The sequence below is a fragment of the Pseudorca crassidens genome, chromosome 7 (assembly GCF_039906515.1).
Source record: "Pseudorca crassidens isolate mPseCra1 chromosome 7, mPseCra1.hap1, whole genome shotgun sequence".
Classification (NCBI taxonomy): Eukaryota; Metazoa; Chordata; class Mammalia; order Artiodactyla; family Delphinidae; genus Pseudorca; species Pseudorca crassidens.
Window position 1 is genome coordinate 31,813,543 of NC_090302.1, and position 16,249 is coordinate 31,829,791.

A 16,249-nucleotide genomic window follows, 5' to 3' on the forward strand; every position below is an offset into this window, starting at 1 on the left:
CATTTGAATGATGTTAGGAAGATAGCAGGAGGAATTATTTGCTTAGTCAAATAATTTCTTTCACTTAGTAATATTTATTTAAGGTTCCTCCATGTGTTTTCATGACTTCATAGCTTATTTCCTTTTAGCACTGAATAATATTCCATTGTCTGGTTATATCAGTTTATCCATTTACCTACTGAAGGACATCTTGATTACTTTCAGATTTTGGCAGTTGTGAATAAAGCTGCTATAAATATCTGTGTGTAGGTTTTTGTGTAGACATAAGATTTCAACTCCTTTAGTTAAATACTAAGGAGAGCAGTTGCTGGATCATATGGTAAGAGTGTATTTAATATTGTAAAAAACCACCAAACATATTTCCAAAGTGCTGTACCATTTTGTATTTCCACCAGCAGTAAATGAGAGTTTCTGTTGCCCCACATCCTTGCTAGTATTTGGTATTGTCAGTCTTCCAGATTTTGGTCATTCTAATAGGTGTGTAGTGGTATCTCATAATTGTTTTAATTTGCGTTTCCCTGATAACATATGATGTGGAATGTTTTTTCATATGCTTATTTGCCATGTGTCTTCTTTGGTGAGGTGTCTGTTATGGTCTTTGGCTGATGTTAAAATTAGGTTATTTTCTTATTGTTGGATTTTAAGAGTTCTTTGAATATTTTGGATTTTTTCCTACTCTGTGGCTTATCCTTTCAGGCTCTTGACATTGTCTTTCACAAAACAAAAGTTTTTAATTTTAATGACATCCAACTTCAACTTATCGGTTATTTCATTCATGCATTGTGCCTTTAGTGTTGTATCTAAAAAGTCATCATACTCAGGGTCATCTACATTTTTCCTCCTGTGTTATCTTCTAAGAGTTTTATAGTTTTGTGTTTTACATTTAGGTCTGTTGGGATGCATTTTGAGTTAATTTTTGTGAAGGGTTGAAGGTCTGTGTCTAGATTCATTTTTTTTTCATATGGATGTCCAGTTATTACAGCACCATTTGTTGAAAAGACAATCTTTTGCTCCATTGTCAAAGATCAGTTGACTATGTGGGTCTCTTTCTGTTCCATGTATTTATTTATCCTTTTGCCAGTAGCACACTATTTTGATTACTGTAGCTTTATAGTAATTTTTGAAATTGGTGAGTGTCAGTCCTTCAAATTGTTCTTCTCCTTCAATATATATTGGCTATTCTGGGTCTTTTGCCCCTTTGTATAAACTTTAGAATCAGTTCATGGATCTCCACAAGATGACTTGGTAAGATTTTGGTTGGATTTATGTTGAATGTATAGATCATGTTGGGAAGAACTGACATCTTGACAATATTGAGTCTTCCTATCCATGAACATGGAATATCCTCCATTTATTTAGTTCTTTGATTTTGTTCATCAGAGTTTTTTAGTTTTCTTCATATAGACCATATATATTTTATTAGATTTATACCTAAATATTTCATTTTTGGGGGTGCTAATGTAAATCGTATTATGTTTTTAATTTCAAATTCCGTTTGTTCATTGCTGATATTTAGGGAAGCAGTTTGACTTTTATATATTAATGCTGTGTCCTGCAACCTTGCTATAATTGATTGTTTCAGATTTTCTACAGAGATGACCATGTGATCTGTGAACAAAGACCACCCAATGAATTTTAAATTTTAGATAATGGGTTTTTTTAACATATTTATTGGAGTATAACTGCTTTATAATGGTGTGTTTCTGCTTTATAACAAAGTGAATCAGTTATATATATACATATATCCCCATATCTCTTCCCTCTTGCATCTCCCTCCCACCCTCCCCATCCCACCCCTCTAGGTGGTCACAAAGCACCGGAGCTGATCTCCCTGTGCTATGCGGCTGCTTCCCACTAGCTATCTGTTTTACATTTGGTAGTGTATATATGTCCATGCCACTCTCTCACTTTGTCCCAACTTACCCTTCCCCCTCTCCATATCCTCAAGTCCATTCTCTAGTAGGTCTGTATCTGATAATGGGTTTTTTAATCTCAACTTTTTTGGTTCATCTTCTGTTTCTCTTACATTCATTTTTCTTTAACTACTTGAATATATTTATAATAGTTGTTTTAAAGTTCTTGCCTGCTAATTCCATCATCTCTTTTGATTGCTTTTTCCCCTGGTTATGTGGCACATTTTCATGTTTTTAGCATGTCTAGTAGTTTTTGAGTGTATATTGGACAATGGAAATTTTATGTGGTGGATTTTGTTGTTTTCTAAAGAGTGTTTTGCTTTGTTCTGGCAGGCAGTCAAGTTACTTGAGTTATCACCTTTATCCTTTAGTGTCTTGTTTTTACATTTTGTTGGGGTGGTTTATTAGAGCAAGTAACCTTTACTAAGGCAAGGATCAGCAAACTACAGCCCTGTAGGACAAATCTTGGTGGCCCTATTTTTGTGCCATCCTTGAGCTAAGAGCAGGGTTTACTTTTTTTTTTTTTAATATTTATTTATTTATTTACGCTGTGCCGGGTCTTAGTTGTGGCATGCAGGATCTTTTTTAGTTGCGGCATGTGGACTTCCTAGTTGTGGCAGGCGAACTCTTAGTTGTGGCGTGCATGCAGGATCTAGTTCCCTGACCAGGGATTGAACCCAGGCCTCTTGCATTAGGAGTGCGGAGTCTTACCCACTGGACCACCAGGGAAGTCCCTGTTTACATTTTTTTGACAGTTGTTAAAACAGAAAAAAACCCAAGAATATGTGGCAGAATCTGTATGTGACCTGCAAAGCCTAAAATATTTACTCTTTGGCCTTTTATAGAAAAAGTTTGCTAACTCCTGCCCTAGTGCTACTTTAGCCCTACTATTAATAGGTTCTCTTTCTGAGTATCATCTGAATGACCTGGTTGTTCTATGAAGACACTCCATGCTGGCTGGTTAGAACTCAAACACCTCTCTTCCCTGTTTGAGCTTTGGGAATTCTTTTGCTCACAACTCTGCTGCTTCTTTGGCCATGTGGAATTTCATCACCTTGTGCGTGTACAGCTTTTATTCATCAACATATCTGAGGAGACTGGAGCTGTCTCTCAGGCAAAGAGGATAAGAATTTGGCTTTGTCAAATGGCCCCTCTTGGAGGACAGAGAATCCATTCAACCTTTTGACCATCCTGCTGAGCTGAATTGAGAAAATAGGAGACTCAAGAGGCCTGTGAGGGGCCTGATCCCCTCCAGCATTTCCCAGATTCTTAAGCTGCAAAAGCAGAGGGGCTTAAAAGCTAAGCCAGTAACCTCTGTGACTCATGGTCCTAAGGAAACAATGATTAGTTTAAGTTGCTGGCCTGGAAGTGGGTTGGGTCTTCAGTGTACACATAAGCTCTCATTGCAGACTCTTTTTTTTCTTTTAATTTTATTTATTTATTTTTGGCTGCATTGGGTCTTCGTTGCTGTGTGTGGGCTTTCTCTAGTTGCAGCGAGCGGGGGCTACTCTTTATTGCGGTGCACGGGCTTCTCATTGCGGTGGCTCCTCTTGTTGTGGAGCACGGGCTCTAGGCACTCGGGCTTCAGTAGTTGTGGCTCTAGAGAGTAGACTAAGTAGTCGTGGCACACGGGCTTAGTTGCTCTGTGGCATATGGGATCTTCCCGGACCAGGGATTGGACCCGGGTCCCCTGCATTGGCAGGTGGATTCTTAACCACTGTGCCACCAGGGGAGCCCCTCATTGCAGACTCTTAAAGGCTGTACCTTAGTAATGGGGACACACACATACATAACATGAATATAGATTAAAGGAGAATTTCACGAAACAATTGCTGAGGACCTCTGAAAACATTGGAAACCATAAAACATTACTGAGAGATATTAAAGATGACCTAAATACATGCAGGGATATATAATGTTCATGGATTGGGAGACTCCAATATTGTACAAATAATAGCTCTCTCTAAATTAATCTATAGTACAGATTCAGTGTAATCCAGATCAAAATTAGAGCAAATGTTTTTGTGGAAATTGAAAAGGTGATTCTAAAATTTATATTGAAATACAGACGAACAAGAATAACAAAGTGTTGAATAAAAATAAAGCCAGAGGGCTTGTACTATCAAATATCTATTACAAAGCCATGGTAATTAAGCAGTTGGGATAATAGGAAAAAGCAAGTGGGGCACAAAAGGACTCTGAACACAAACATGCTTCCAATACTAGGGAACTCTTGGGTGGTCTTTAGAGGCAGCTTGGTTGAAGTGAGTTTGTTCCCCCCACAAAGCATGTATGTAAAGAAATACTGGGGTAAGGAAAGAGCCCCAGAATAGAGGCAGGTTGTCTATCTCTTTCTTACCGTTTTTATTATTCATTGATAATAGTTGAGACATGGCCAACAGGGGAAAGGTAAAATGTAATCTGCCAAAGGTAAATTTGACGACACTTTCTTAGAACAGTTGAGCCCTGTTTTGTAGTGTGAGTATATGGAAATTTTCATTCTGTAAATATATTCCGTGATGTAATTTTATTGGGAAGTGAAAGAATCTCTAAATCTGAATTTTAATAATTACAATTTCTTTCTTTTACTTGCTCTTTTTTAACATTTTAATATAGCAATAAAATGATTTTATAAAAAGTGTTAGGTGCATGACATTTCTGTTTATTTCCTGATAAAATTAGGTAGAAAATACTTCAATGTAGAAATTAAATGTACAGAACCTTCTTAAGAAAAATGAAGTTTTATATTTTTAAAAAACCCTTAATTTCCACATTGTACTAAATTAGCATGCCTGTTCTGGAATTGTGCAGTGTGAGGTCAGGGTTCTGAAGTATGCAAGTTTTTGTTAACACTGTAATTGCAGAAGTGAGGATTGCCTGTATTTGTGTATGTTTATGTGTGTGTATACATCTATGTGTTTATATTTTTATTTACTTTTATTTTGAAGCATTTTCAAACTTAGAGAAAAATAATAACTGCAGGACAAAGAACTGTTTTCTTAGACTATTTGACAGAGTGCCCATACCTCATACTTCGGCATACAGGCATACTTTGTTTTAAAGCACTTTGCAGATACTCTGTTTTTTACAAACTGAAGATTTATGGCAACCCTGCATCGAGGATGTCTGTTGGTGTTCGTTTTTCCAACAGTATTTGTACACTTCATGTCTCTGTGTCACATTTTGGTAATTTTTGCAATATTTCACACATTTTCATTGTTACTATATTTTTTATGGTGATCTGTGATCAGTGATCTTTGACATTACTATTGTAATTGTTTTGGGGCATCACGAACCATGCCCACATGAGACGGTGAACTTAATAAATGTGTGTCTTCTGACTGCTGCACCAACCAGCCGTCCCTCATCTCTCTCCCTGTTCCCTGAGACACAACAATACTGCCATTAGGCCAATTAATAACCCTACAATGGCCTATAGGTGTGTTCGAGTGAAAGGAAGAGTTGCACGACTCTTACTTTAAATCAGAAGCTAGAAATGATTATAAGCTTAGTGAGGAAGGCATGTTTAAAGCCAAGATAGGCTGAAAACTAGACCTTTCTGCCAGTTAGCCAAATTGTGAATGCAAAAGAAAAGTTCTTGAAATTAAAAGTGCTATTTCAGTGAACACAGGAATGATAAGAAAGTGAAACGGCCTTATTGATGACATGGAGAAAGTTTGAGTGGTTTGGATAGAATATCAGACCACCTACAACATTCCCTTAAGCCAAATCTAGAGCAAAGCCCTAACTCTCTTTGATTCTGTGAAGGGTGAGAGAGGTGAGGAAGCTGCAGAAGAAAAGTTTGAAGGTAGCCGAGGTTGGTTCGTAAGGTTTAAGGAAAAGAGCTGTCTGCATAACATTAAAAGTGCAAGATGAAGCAGCTAATGGAGAAGTTGCAGCCAATTATCCAGAAGATCTAGCTAAAATATTATTGAAGGTGGCTACACTAAACAGCAGGTTTTCAGTGTAGACAAAACAGCTTTATATTGGAAGAAGTTGCCATCTAGGACTTTCATAGCTAGAGAGGAGAAGTCAGTGCCTGGTTTCGAAGCTTCAGAGGTCATGCTGACGTGTTAGGGGCTAATGCAGCTGGTAACTTTAAATTGAAGCCAACCCTCATTTACCGTTCTGAAAATCCTAGCGCCCTTAAGAATTATGGACTTCTCTGGTGGTGCAGTGGTTAAGAATCGCCTGCCAATGCAGGGGACATGGGTTCGAGCCCTGGTCCAGGAAGATCCCGCATGCCGCAGAGCAACGAAGCCCATATGCCACAACTACTGAGCCTGCATTCTAGAGCCTGTGCTCTGCAACAAGAGAAGCCACCGCAATGAGAAGCCCGCACACCGCAGTGAAGAGTAGCCCCTGTTCGCTGCAATTAGAGAAAGCCTGTGCGCAGCAACGAAGACCCAACGCAGCCAAAAATAAAATATAAATAAATAAATTATTTTAAAAAAGAAGTGAGCAGAAAAAAAACAGTTAAAAAAAAAGGAATTATGCTAAATCTTCTCTGCTTGTGTTCTGTAAATGAAACAACAAAGCCTGGATGACAGCACATCTGTTTACAACATGGTTTACTGATGATTTTAAGCCCACTCTTGATATCTTCTGCACAGAAAAAAAGATTACTTTCAAAATATTACTACTCATTGACAATGCACCTGGTCACCCTAGAACTCTCATGGAGATGTACAATGAGATTATTGTTTTTTTCATGCCTGCTCACACACATCCATTCTGCAGTCCATGGATCAAGGAGTCTTTTAGACCTTCAAGTCGTATTATATAAGAAGCACGTTTCGTAAAGCTATAGCTGCCATAGATAGTGATTCCTCTGACGTATCTGAGCAAAGTAAATTGGAAACTTTCTGGAAAGGATTCATCATTCTAGATGCCATTAAGATCATTCGTGATTCATGGCAAGAGGTCAAAATATCAGCATTAAGAGGAGTTTGGAAGAAGTTGATCCCAACCCTCATGATTTTGAGGGGTATTCAAGACTTCAGTGGAGGAAATAACTGCAGCTGTGGTGGAAATAGCAGGAGAACTAGAATTAGAAGTGGAGCCTGAAGATGTGACTTTTATTGTAGATATCTCATGATAAAACTTTTAATGGATGAGGAGTTGCTTCTAATGGATAAGCAGAGAAAGTAGTGTCTTGAGATGGAATCTACTCCTGGTGAAGATGTGAAGATTGTTGAAATGACAGCAAAGGATTTAGAATATTACATAAACTTAGTTGATAGAGCAGTGACAGGATTTGAGAAGATTGACTCCAATTTTGAAAGAAGTTCCATTTTGGGTAAAGTGCTGTTGGAAGGAAGAGTCAATCTATGTGGCAAATTTTATTGTTGTCTTATTTTAAAAGAAATGTCCACAGCCACCTCAGCCTTCAATAGTCACCACCCTGGTCAGTCAGCAGCCATCACCGTCAAAGCAGGACCCTGCACTGTCACAAAGATTATGACTCACTGAAGGCTCAGATGGTGGTTAGCGTTTTTTAGCAATGGAATATTGTAAAATTAAGATATGTACATTGTTTTTATAGACAATGCTCTTGTACATGAAATGGACTACAGTATAGTATAAACATATCTTTTATATGCACTGGGAAACCAAAAAAATTTGTGACTTGCTTTATTGTGATATTTGCTTTATTGCTATATTTATGTTATCGCAGTGGTCTGGAACCAAACCCACAATATCTGGGGTACGCCTGTATTTGTCTTAAGACCATTCCATTATGTAAACACAATATAGTCATCAGAATCAGGAAATTAACATTGGTATATTACTGTCATCTAATCCTCAGACTTTACTCCTGTTTTGCCAGTTGTCCCAATAATGTACTTTAAAGGATCCATCTGAAATGATTCATTGCATTTAGTTGTAATGTCTGTTTAGTCTTTTTCAAAATCTGGAATAGTTCCTCAGTCTTTCCTTGTCTTTCGTTAACGTTGACAATTTTGAAGAACACAGGACGGTTATTTTGTAAAATTTCTCTCAATTCAGGTTTAATTTATTTTCTCATGGTTAGATCAGGTTATACAAATTTGGCAGGAATATGACATGAGTGATGCTGTGGTTTTCTGATTGCATCCTGTCAGGTGGTGTGTGGTTTTGATTTGTCCCATTAGATGTTCACTTTGATCACTTGAGTAAGTGGTATCTGTCCATGTTCTCCACTTTTTACTTCTTCCCCTTTGTTATTAATAATATTTTATGAGGAGATGCTTTGAAACAATGTAAATATCCCATTCCTTTTTAGTCTTCGAATTTATTCATTTATTTATTTTTGTTAGTATGGTTTCCTGTATTTTCCAGTGGGTTAAAATTCCTTACTATCCTTATTAATTTTGATACTCTCATGTTTGCCATGGTTACCTCCTGAAAGCTGGCTTTTTTGTTCTTTTGATACATCCTCATTTTTCTCTGAGTACAGTTGACCCTTGAACAACATAGGTTTGAACTCTGCAGGCCCACTTATTTGGAGATTTATTTCAGTAGTAAATACTACAGTACTACATGACGCATGGTTGGTTGAATCTGCAGATACGAGGAACCTCAGATATGGGGGGCCGACTATGAAGTGATATATGCAGATTTTCGATTGCATGGAGTGTCGGCACCCCTACCCACTCCACCCTACATTGTTCAAGGGTCAGCTTACTTCCTTACTTTCTTGTACCACAAATTGTTACAGATTCATGTTGTATTTTCCCTGTCCCCGCCCTGCAATCAGGTATTTCTTTAAGAGGCCCAGTTTTCCTTTAAGTGGAGAATGGATTTTAGAAACCAACTTCTGGACTCTTAAGTGTGGTCATTGCTATTAGCTGTTGCTGTTCCCATGCCCTATCAGTGAACAGAAATCAGGAACACAACACCCCTGGGTTCATTCTAGCTGTCTCCTTTTCTCTTGTACCTGCCTTTTCTGATGGTGGGAAACCTGACTTCCATTTTGCTTAATATATTTACCTACTTCATCAGTTACTTTGCCTGTAATCAGTCTCCTTTTGGCGCCACCCCTTTCCCATGCAGGCATCTTCCTTATCGCATTTGAACTCCAACTCTTGGGGACAGTGTGCCTCCATTTGTTAATGGGTAGCCAGCTCTGGGCCACTGAAGCTCTCCCACCCACTCTAGTGGTGATGTCTAGCTTCGCCTCATGCAGTGTCTTTAGAACTGAACTGTTCAGGAAGGGGAGGGGAGGCAGAAGGGAAGGGATTGAATGATCATTTATTATTGAATGGACCTTTCAAATATGATTTATCATTTATGAGTGAAAATATTCATTACACTCATTTCGAAGTAGAAAGATGGCATTGGAAATATGTTGTTTCCGTTGTTACCTATAGGTTTAAAAGATAAGACAATTGTGGGCTCCCCTGGTGGCGCAGTGGTTGAGAGTCTGCCTGCCGATGCAGGGGACAGCCCCGGTTCGGGAGGATCCCACATGCCGCGGAGCGGCTGGGCCCGTGAGCCATGGCCACTCGGCCTGCGCGTCCGGGGCCTGCGCGTCCGGAGCCTGCGCGTCCGGAGCCTGTGCTCCGCAATGGGAGAGGCCACAAAAGTGAGAGGCCCGCGTACTGCAAAAAAAAAAAAAAAAAAAAGACAATTGCCATGTGAAAACTCTGGGTGGTCACTCTACAAGAGGTTTTATAGAGACATAATGGATAGAGCTGTTGATTTTTTGAGGACAGTCCTCTTGAATTTATCTTGACTATTCATTCTCTTCCTAGAGTGATATTCTTTCCACCAGTCTTATCTTTGTCTTTCCGTGGGATTTTTCTGCATACTTGATTTTTGGTACTGAATTCCATCAGCTTCTGGAGTTGTGTTGTGATTCTTTGAAGGACTTGATGCTGTCCTTCCCTCTTCTTGTTTTCTTGAGAACTTAGAAAATGAAAAATACTAGAGATTTGATTCCCACCTCATTCATATTTTTCTTTTCCTATAGACTATTTTCCTTTTACCTTTAGGGAATAAGAGGCAGCATTATAATTAATTTGAACATGGTATTTTCTGAATTATAAGTTTTTTCAGTGTTATATTTTACCACCAAATGGGAGAAAGGCTTTTGTCTGCCCTTTGTTCATGTCACTGAGATCTCCTATTGTAGCACTTACTTAATAGAAATGTAGTCTCTGCCTTGGTAGATTGTAAGCTCCTTGAGGGCTGTGAGACAGAAGAGTTTCTCTTTCTTTCATTCCTATGCAAAGCACCTAATAGGCCTAGCTCAGTGTTCAGTAAATGTTTAATAAATGAATTATTTGGAAAACTGGACCATTTATATGAGGCTTGATTGTTTGACATCTGCATCTTTAAGTCACTTTTTGTTAAGTTTCCTTTTAATATATAGAGCAAGTAGATTTAAAAAAAAAAACTATTGAACTTGTTTCTGACTTAAAATGTTCTGATTTGGTATTGGTTTTCTCCTTTTCTGACAGACAGTTTGTCACAATTTATTGGTTATCCCTGCCCGAAGCCAAAGCTTTGACATCCTGCAAAGTGCCATCAGTAAGCATTTGGTAAATATACTTAAAATTTTTTTCTGTTACACGAAAGCATAGCATTGGTTAAGATTGAGTTTGCCATAACCAAGGAGAGAGTGAGTGTCCAGAAGTCTAAGCTTAATAATTTCATTATGCTGAGGTGAGAACTGAGAAATCTTGGTATTTTTCCTGGCTGTTACTAATTAATTCTGTGACCTTGGGAACATCTCCTCTTTTGCCAGGACCTTACTTTCTACATCTGAGCAATGAAAGACCTCTTATACCTCAGGTCCTTCTGACTTAAAATGCTTTAATTAACACGTGCCAGGTGTCATTGTGTTGGGAATCCAGCATCCGTACTGGGGTTCAGTTTCCACCCAGAAGGTTTGGGGTGTAAAGTAGGGATGTCACCTCACAGGCTCAAGGCCTGGTCACTGGAAGCAGTGAGCTCAGCCATGAAACTGACTTGTCTTTTGGCCAGTGGGTGTCTCTCGTTCCCATTGGCATTAAATTCTCATTAGGTATGCCTGGGTTTTGCTTTTAACTTCCTCCAACATTTACACTTTGCCCTTTGGCTTTTACTATAATGATGTGAGGGGCGAGTCCAAAACTTTTATCTTCCGGGGATTCTCACTTGTTTGGATAATTTTACAGGCATGTCTACACCGCCTTTTCTTTACTTCCCTCGAGTTGGAAGACTACTACGTTGACTCAGTACTCTCTTTTCTCCCTGCTATCAAACTTCTAATCCTTATACACTGTGTCTCCAAAGATCCCCATCTTTTTTCTTTTCTTTTTTCTTTTTTTTTACTTCCACTCCAGAAATTTATGCCCTTTGACTACTTTCACTATTCTAGTAAAAGATCAACATTCCAGTGTTGATCTGGCCACTTCTTTCAGACAGCCTGAGTAAAGGTTAAGACCTCAGAACCTACAGAGTTTATGATAACTCAGCAGTAGTTTGCAGGAGATTTAAGCCATGTATACATGCAGTTACAAGTTAGAGTCCACCTTAATGACAATTTATACAGTAGAGTCCAGGTGAGTTAGCATACCATGATGTCCCTTATCTGGGTTTGGGACAGTGAAGCAGTCAAGTGTGAGTATAGTATTATCTTACTCCATTATAGGTATTTTCCTTAGTTATGTCTGAATGACTGGTTAAATCAAAGGGCAGGGGAAGGATAATTGTAAAAGGAACTGTGGTTTGTACATTTAATTACCTGGGGTGGGGGTGGTGCCAGATATTAGAGTTTTCCGGTCTGAATAATCTGAAGGTCATGTAAATGCGATTGCTGGTATCACGATCTTCTTTGGATGTATGAAATAATCCTTTTAAATAATAGTATTTCTGTCCATCAGTAGAAATTGTAACATCTAGAAAATTTTAGGATTGTCATGAAGGGGAGGCAGTAGATTGGGTTATTAGTATTTCTTGAGTTTGCGTATTTTCAGAGTCATTTAACGTAGCAACTAAATTCTCAAAGGAAAACAGGATCTTAAGGTGTGGTTGGTGGCATGGCATGTATTATGTATACACAAGTTTCCACCAGTAGTGATGGAAGGTTAACTCTCCAGATAGTGGTGTTTGGTTTTATTCTGGGGAGAGGGGCTGTTGTGAAGAGGTCATTAATCTCATTTTTCTCTGCCTAGGTTGGGTTGACTGTAATTCCTGACAGCACGGTGGGCTGTGTTTTGGGTGTTATCTGTAAGCTCCTGGATCATACGTGTGTACTTAGTGAGACGCTGCTGCCATTTCTGGCTTCTTGTTGCTACAGTCTTCTTTATTTTCTGCTCACTTTAGAGAAAGGAGAAGCAGAACATCTAAGAAAGAGGTAATAGTTTTTGTATTCTTAAACTTTAATTTTTTTCCTACTTGTTCAACTCCCCTCAATCAGTCAGGCAGTTGGTCAGTCATTCAATCTGTAAGAGATATTTCCAAAATCTAATTCTCTTTTAGAGTTTGTATAAACCTAGCTAGCTTTTCTTTGTTCTTTTATGAATCCCCTTTGTGACGGTGAGCAGCTTAGTTTTTTTTTTCCCTTTAAGCTACAAATTTGAAAAGTTAGATGGCATTAGAAAGTTTCCTGAGAGCTTTCCTTATTAACTTTGCTATAGATCTGGCAAGAAAAAAAATTCTACTTTTAGAAAGATGAGCTTACTATTAGTACAAGCCTTTGTATTTTGTTTTGGGCTTCATTAGAACTAGCCAGCATGGATTTTTTTTTTTTTTTTTGCGGTACGCGGGGCTCTCACTGTTGTGGCCTCTCCCGTCGCGGAGCACAGGCTCCGGACGCGCAGGCTCAGCGGCCATGGCTCACGGGCCTAGCTGCTCCGCGGCATGTGGGATCCTCCCGGACCGGGGCACGAACCTGTGTCCCCTGCATCGGCAGGCAGACTTTCAACCACTGCGCCACCAGGGAAGCCCGCCAGCATGGATTTTTAAATTCTTGGGTTTAAGGAAATTGTTCTAAGATGCTAGTGTTTTTAATTAGTACTTTTGCTCCTATATAATTTTTAGACTAAAGCTTCTAGGATAGTATAGAAGATTTCACTTTAATTTTCAAAGAGTGTTCTCATGCTTATGTTCTCATTGGTATGCTGTTAACAATTCATTGCAGAAGGTTTTTTAAAAATCTAACAGATGAGCAAATATAAGAAAATAAAAATCATTCTATCACATTTTGACATTTGCCTTTTTTGAGCTTTTAAATGTCACCAAAATATACATATGATTGTATAAAACATTTCAATAGTTTAAAGAGTATAAACTGAACACCTGTTTAACCAACCTCCCGGTTCAGAAATAGAACATCGTCAGCACACTTTCTCCACAGTTACATTTCTCTTCTACATCCCCAGAGATCACTTCTGTGTTAGTCACTTCCTTACCTTTTTATTTAAAAATTTTATGTGCATTTATAAGCAGTTTCATTTTTGTTCTGCATATTTTAAGAATTTGATATATAAGAGGAATTATACTATATGTATTTTTTGTGACTTGATTTTCATCATCATTTGTGAGAGTACTCATGTTGATTCCAAGATGTATTTCATTCATTTTTGTTTCTCTATACCAGGAGTCAGCAAACTTCTTTCTGTAAGGAGTCAGTGAATATTTTAGGTTTTTCAAACCATAACGTCTCTTGTCAGAACTACTCAGCACTGCCCTGGTCATGTGAAAGCAGCATTAGATGATACATAAATGAATGGGTGTAGCTGTGTTCCAATAAAATTCTGTTTACAAATACAGGCTGTGAGCTGGATTGGCTGTGGTCTAGTACCCCTGCTCTGTAATATTCTGTTATATGCATGTACTATAACTTACCCATTTTACTGTCAACAGACATTTGGATTTTTTTCCTTTAAGTGTGTGTATTTAAAACTTGGTACATTTCACTGTTAATATCCTGTAAAATTTACACATAAACAAGCGTAGATTTGATGGTACTTTTCTTACCATCATCAAACTTTCGGGCCTGATAGTTCAAGAAAAGGCTTTGTAAATAGCAAGGAACTTCTCAGGGTTCTAAAAATTTTATAATGAGCATCCCCATTTATGAACTATGTATATTGTTGTTTGTCATTTCCTGTCACTTGAAATGTAGCCCATTTGTGATATACTCTGATAAGAAGTTTCAAAGATCTTTTTTAGTTTCTTATAGAAAAACATCCTTTGATTTTACATGGTTGGACTGAACAAAATTCACTGTATTTAATATTTTGCCTCTGTAAAATTCTGTTTTTAAAAGTGTTTTGTACTGTGTATTGAGTTTGATATGCATCTCTCAGGATGACATTAGTCACAAAGAAGTGTTGGCAGTCAGTCTTAGGTACTTAAGTTTCCCTTTTGGGCTGCTCCTACCCTCCTAGAGAAGGTGTTTGTGAGATTACAAATAATGAGAGTGCCAGTCAAACTACTGGGAGCTTTTGATTTCACAAGTGCTGACCAAAAAATCGGGCTTGACCAATTTGAGGTATTCAAATTTGAGTGGCCACTGTACTTTGAAGAAACTATTCTGTTGTCTTCTGGATTCATTGTTAGTAATGAAAGATCTGCTGTTCAACTTAGCCCTTTTGGTTCCTAGGTAGTAATCTATTCTTTTTTTTTTAACATCTTTATTGGAGTATAATTGCTTTACAATGGTGTGTTAGTTTCTGCTTTATAACAAAGTGAATCAGCTATATGTGTACATATATCCCCATATCTCTTCCCTCTTGCGCCTCCCTCCCTCCCACCCTCCCTATCCCACCCCTCTAGGCGGTCCCAAAGCACCGAGCTGATCTCCCTGTGCTATGCGGCTGCTTCCCACTAGCTATTTTACATTTGGTGTAGTGTATGTATGTCCATGCCACTCTCTCACTTTGTCACAGCTTACCCTTCCCCCTCCCCGCGTCCTCAAGTCCATTCTCTAGTAGGTCTGCGTCTTTATTTCCGTCCTGCCCCTAGGTTAGTAATCTATTCTTTTCTATGGTTTCACTGTTTTCTCTTTGTTGCATTGCAAATCAGGGTGTATCCTAGTGTAGGTTTGTTGTTATTTATCCTGCTTGAGACTTAGTGTACTCCTTTAATCTGAAGACTTAATGTTTTTTCTTCAGCTGTGTTTTTATTTCTGTTATCTTCCCCACTGTTTCTATTCTCCCCTAAAAGCTCCTTTTAAACATAGGGAGTTTCTCATTCTGATTCTTTTGTTTAATCCTTCTATTGAGTTTTTATTGTATCAGCTATTGTTTTCTCTTTCATCTATTTTGAGTTTTTACTCGGCTCTTTGTCCTTCTTGCTTTATTGGTGTTAAAGGTCTTGTCAGTTTGTTCTGTTTGCTCTCTTTCTCTCTGGTGTGGGAATTCTCTCATTTTGGGGAGCAGGTGGGGCTCTGGAGGTTGTCTCTAGTGGGACTGAACAAACAAGCTCATGTTTTGGATTGTATAACTTTCTCTGAATGCATCTTTTGTGAGAGTTTGTGGAGGTTGTGGACACCTCCCCATGGGGCAGTTTCACATTTGCATTTTCCTGGCTTCCAGCTCTATGCAGGGAGCCCAGTTCTAGCTCCCTGCTTTCCATACCTGGGGCTGAAGCCTCAGCTTCCAGCATTGTTTGTTGGCTGTTGAATACTCAGCCCCCAAATCCCATATCCAGTTCTGTGCTCCTGTGTATCTTCATGAGTTCTGGCATAGTTTCTGGCACCTAGAGATATCACCCATTCTGGCTTTTGAGCTTGGCTGTATTTTTGTTTTGTTTTTTAGAGTATATTATCTGTATTTCCCTGTGTTTGGGGAGTGGAGGGGGGTTGGTTGGTATTATCTGACCAGAATACATCAGAAGTTTGCAGAGTTAGTGGAACTCCTGAAAATTATCTGTGAAATATTGGACTTTCATCAGTTCCTTTAGAGTGGTTTAGAACCATTGCTTTATGTTGACCTAAAATCTCAACTTCATAACAATTTATATAGAGTTGGTACAGTTATTTCTGTGCATGACAACTCTTAGAAAACCCTAAGAATGGCTCTTCAAATGGTATTACTTACATCATTCATGGTACCCAGGTCTCTCTTCTGTTTGGCCTGACAGTTTTCTTTAATTGTGGTGTGTGAAGGTGGAATTCTGAATTTTACTCATTCATTCAGTATACTTGTATTTGGTGTAATGTAGAATCCATAAGCTCTTTTAGCAGTTTTGATCCACATTTGAAATCCACTGAAGTTCAAGTAGAAAGTGAATATATTGGATCAGTACAGTAGTAACTTATTAAAAAGAAAACCGAATGGGTAGGAATTGTGGAGGTAGGAATTTGAAACCCAGCAGGAACCAAAGCAGCTTCCTCTATTCTTTTTTCTTCTAAGTTTTGT

The 16,249-nt window shown here is 38.4% G+C and overlaps 1 protein-coding gene across 3 annotated transcripts in view; it reads left to right on the plus strand.

Annotated features, from left to right (window-relative positions):
* Positions 1 to 16,249, plus strand: part of TEX10 (testis expressed 10) — a 55,835-nt gene that overhangs the window by 36,865 nt on the left and 2,721 nt on the right. For 2 of the 3 annotated variants that reach the window (XM_067743818.1, XM_067743819.1), the window contains 2 exons: positions 10,358 to 10,438; positions 12,056 to 12,237. The exons of the other annotated variant lie outside the window; for it this stretch is intronic. In XM_067743818.1, coding sequence (XP_067599919.1) covers positions 10,358 to 10,438; positions 12,056 to 12,237 — 263 coding nt within the window. The remainder of the gene's footprint in view (positions 1 to 10,357; positions 10,439 to 12,055; positions 12,238 to 16,249) is intronic. 3 annotated transcript variants of the gene reach the window in all.